Consider the following 3,379-nt stretch of genomic DNA (forward strand, 5'->3'; position numbering starts at 1 on the left):
CCCCACTATAGTGGGGGGGTTAAGGTAGAAGAAAGTACATTTTACATCAAAGTTCAAGCTTCCAAAGTTGGCGTCACTGTGATTTGGAACCGTGAAGATTCAGTCACGGTAAACGCTTTTCTGTTTTCACTCAGACTTTATCCAAATAATTTGATCTTTTTGACTGATTGGTTATATAAAGTAGATGGTTAGAGATCAGGATTAAAAGAAACGGATTTGCTGTTTGTGTGAATACAATAACTTATCTCTGCAGAGATTTAAAAATATCAGCAGTTAAATATTGTTTCAACTTTCTGGAATAATTACCATAAAATGATGGTTGGTTACCTAACACTGAGTTTAAACTGTTTTCTTTCTGGTATAAATCAATAAAACACGTTGCATGATGATCCCTGCTTTGTGTTTCAGGTGGAAATTTCCAACAACTACTTTAACCGTACTTGTGGTCTTTGTGGAGACTTCAATGGTGTTCCGGTCTATGATGAGTTCATGGAAAATGGTTTGTATTTTACTTTGGTGATAGCAGTGCATTAGAGATGAAAAATATGCCTTAAATGTTCTTTTTTGTTCTTCTTCATCACCATGACCAGGTTTGAAAATCAGCTCAGTTGAATTAGGAAATAAATACAAAGTCCATCTACCAAATGAGGAATGTAAAAACCTCCCTGTTGAAGACAATGAGTCAGAGGAGGCAAAGAATAGGACTGAGTCATGCAAAAAATTTGTAAGTTTAATACTGACTTAGTGTTAACTAAAGTTTTTTAAAATGTATTCAATAATGATGTGCTAACTTTTGCAGTAAATTCAAATGATATTTACCCTTTGCAGGAAACCTTTTGTAGGGAAAGGTTTACCTCAGATTCCTGGAGTTCATGCACCCACCTGATTAGCCTTGAAGGTTTTATCCAGGCCTGTGTGATTGACATGTGCACCTGTAACAACCCCAGCAATGAATCATGTCTCTGCAGCACAATGTCTGAGTTTTCTCGTCAGTGTTCCCATGCAGGAGGACAGCCTCCAAACTGGAGGAGACCAGATTTTTGTGGTAAGCTTCATGTTTGTTATTTGATTTTTTTTAATGCTACAAAAATAAAAACGACTGGCTTAATAACTCACTGAATATATAGTATAGTGAGATAAAACTACAACGTTGTTTATTGAAACATGAGATGAGACTGTTATTTTAAACTTTGACAGTTTAGATGAACAGAGGCGTGGCTCAGAACAAAGGTGAAACTAAGCCGTTTACTGAGAGGTGCTCATTAAAAGACTTTGTTTAGCCATAAGAATGAGGGTCTCATTGAACAAATGCTTTCCTATTATACAATACTTTTATTTTTAGTTTTTACGGCATTAGTGGCCCGTTTTATAGACAGTAGGCTGACAGGAAATGCGCACCCGTAGAACACTTTTAAAGAATGTGCAAAGTGATTTGCTTTTGCAGTTTAGTGGGTAGCATATGCAAACCTTTTTTAGATATGTATATGAATATGCAGATCATAATCTAATCAACGTTCATGGAAGGAAGGTATGCAAATATAAACAGACAAAGACAACCTTCCCATGTTTTAATTTCTAACTTAAGTGATTTTCATTTTTTTACGTTTGTTTATTGCACTCAGAGATTAATTATATAACGTGCTCTATAAATTTGATTGGGTAAACTTACTATTAATAACTACTACTACTTAACTTACTATGGTTAAACTTACTATTATTAAAATAATTAAACTAATCAACTAATTAACTTCAACTAATCTTCTATAGCCTAACCTTTCTCTTTTGTAACCACTCTGTAGAACCAATATGCTCATTTCAAGGAGAAGAACCAAAATGGCTTATATTTCTTAACGTTTGCGAAACAATCTCTGTAGATCAACCAAAACACTCCAACTTAGTGGACAAAGCAAAAAAAAAAAAAAAAAAAAAAAGATTTAAAGATCACTTCTTTACTATTAAGAATCACTTAAAATGTGCATATTTTAGACAGAGAAGATAGATGGTTGGAAACAGAAGTGAGTGAAGGCATTTCCTTTTAACATTAAAAAACAACTCTTGACAAGTTGGTCACTTTCTAAAAACAAAGCAGGAAGCCTGACACCCAGTCAGTTCCAATCTAATTAAAAAAAATTTCCTTATTGATAAGGGGAGTCCATTCTGCAGGTAAATTTAAATTAGCAGCAAAATTAGACTTCCCAAACTGTTTAAAGACCTGGAACTCATCTCTCACTGGCTCTGAATTGATAAAACTCTTAAGATTCTATTCAGTTTATTCCTATAAAAACACATTTTATTCAAAGTTTTCTATCTAAGGAAAACCAGCTGATTGCATCGACTCATTGACTCCTCAGCAATCCCTCACAGAAAGCATCCTTGTAGCGACAGCGGAGAGGAAAAGCTCAATTTTAACTTCCTCCTTTAAGACGAAATAAAGTTTTACACTAGAAAAGTTAAGTCTGGTTGTTTAGGTTTTGTATTTATTTATTTTTTTTTTTGCAAGGATTTTTAGTCCTAACCTTTTTTATGTTGATTATATGTAAACAGACAGATAATATGTTGCCATGAGAGCCATCAAATGTTATTTAACATACTACACAATATTCTACTTTCACGTATTGTAGTGAGAAAAAAAGTGTTCAACTATATTCCCTAGTTAAATATACGTAGATTGGTGGATTTCACTCATTCGGACCTTAATTTTCATATCTTTGCAAAGGGAGAACAGTTCATCATACGGCCCTTACAGCACAGTAATCAGCCATGTTCTGACTAGGCAGAGTTTTTCTCCCTTACTTACGGTGAAGGAAAAAACTGTGAAGGTTGTCAGAGTCAAAACAAATTACACATACTTTAACAAACTTTGAGAAACTATTTGGCTTGTCATGGGAATAAGTATGTTTTGTCTAAAAGCACCCCTCACTCAGACATTGTCTCAGCCTTGCAAGTGAAACAAACTGAGTAAAAATATTTTTTCACTGGATAAATTGCATAACTAAATATATAAAACATGAGAAATCTAAAAGTATATAAATTTCTACTTCCCTTTGCTTTCCAGGTAAACATTGTCCCCACAACATGATATATGAAGAAAGTGTTTTTCCTTGCATGGATACATGCACACAGGCACACACAAGATCAGTGTGTGAGGAGCACAAAATCGATGGCTGCTTCTGCCCTCCTGGTTAGTTCTCCTCACATAGGAAATGTGTATTTGGTCGTTATTAATTCCCCAACTCACCAAATTAACCTTTATGTTTGTCCTCAGGAACGGTGTTTGATGATATATCTGACAAAGGCTGCATCCCTCAGTCTGAATGTCAGTGCAAACACGACAAAATCTACAGCAGTGGAGAGGTTTATCAAAATGACAACACTAACT

At 34.6% G+C, this 3,379-nt stretch overlaps 1 protein-coding gene across 1 annotated transcript; it reads left to right on the top strand.

Moving 5' to 3' along the window:
• Positions 1–6: 6 nt before the first annotated feature.
• Positions 7–3,378, top strand: LOC107100624 (mucin-2-like; the record flags this gene model as incomplete). Its single annotated transcript, XM_015399196.1, has 6 exons — positions 7–108; positions 409–499; positions 591–724; positions 829–1,045; positions 3,056–3,181; positions 3,266–3,378. Coding segments are annotated over 6 exons (783 nt in total), but the record flags the coding sequence as incomplete, so codon positions are not given.
• Position 3,379: the final 1 nt, after the last annotated feature.

The sequence above is a fragment of the Cyprinodon variegatus genome, unplaced genomic scaffold (genome assembly GCF_000732505.1).
Source record: "Cyprinodon variegatus isolate N-32 unplaced genomic scaffold, C_variegatus-1.0 Scaffold994, whole genome shotgun sequence".
NCBI lineage: Eukaryota > Metazoa > Chordata > Actinopteri > Cyprinodontiformes > Cyprinodontidae > Cyprinodon > Cyprinodon variegatus.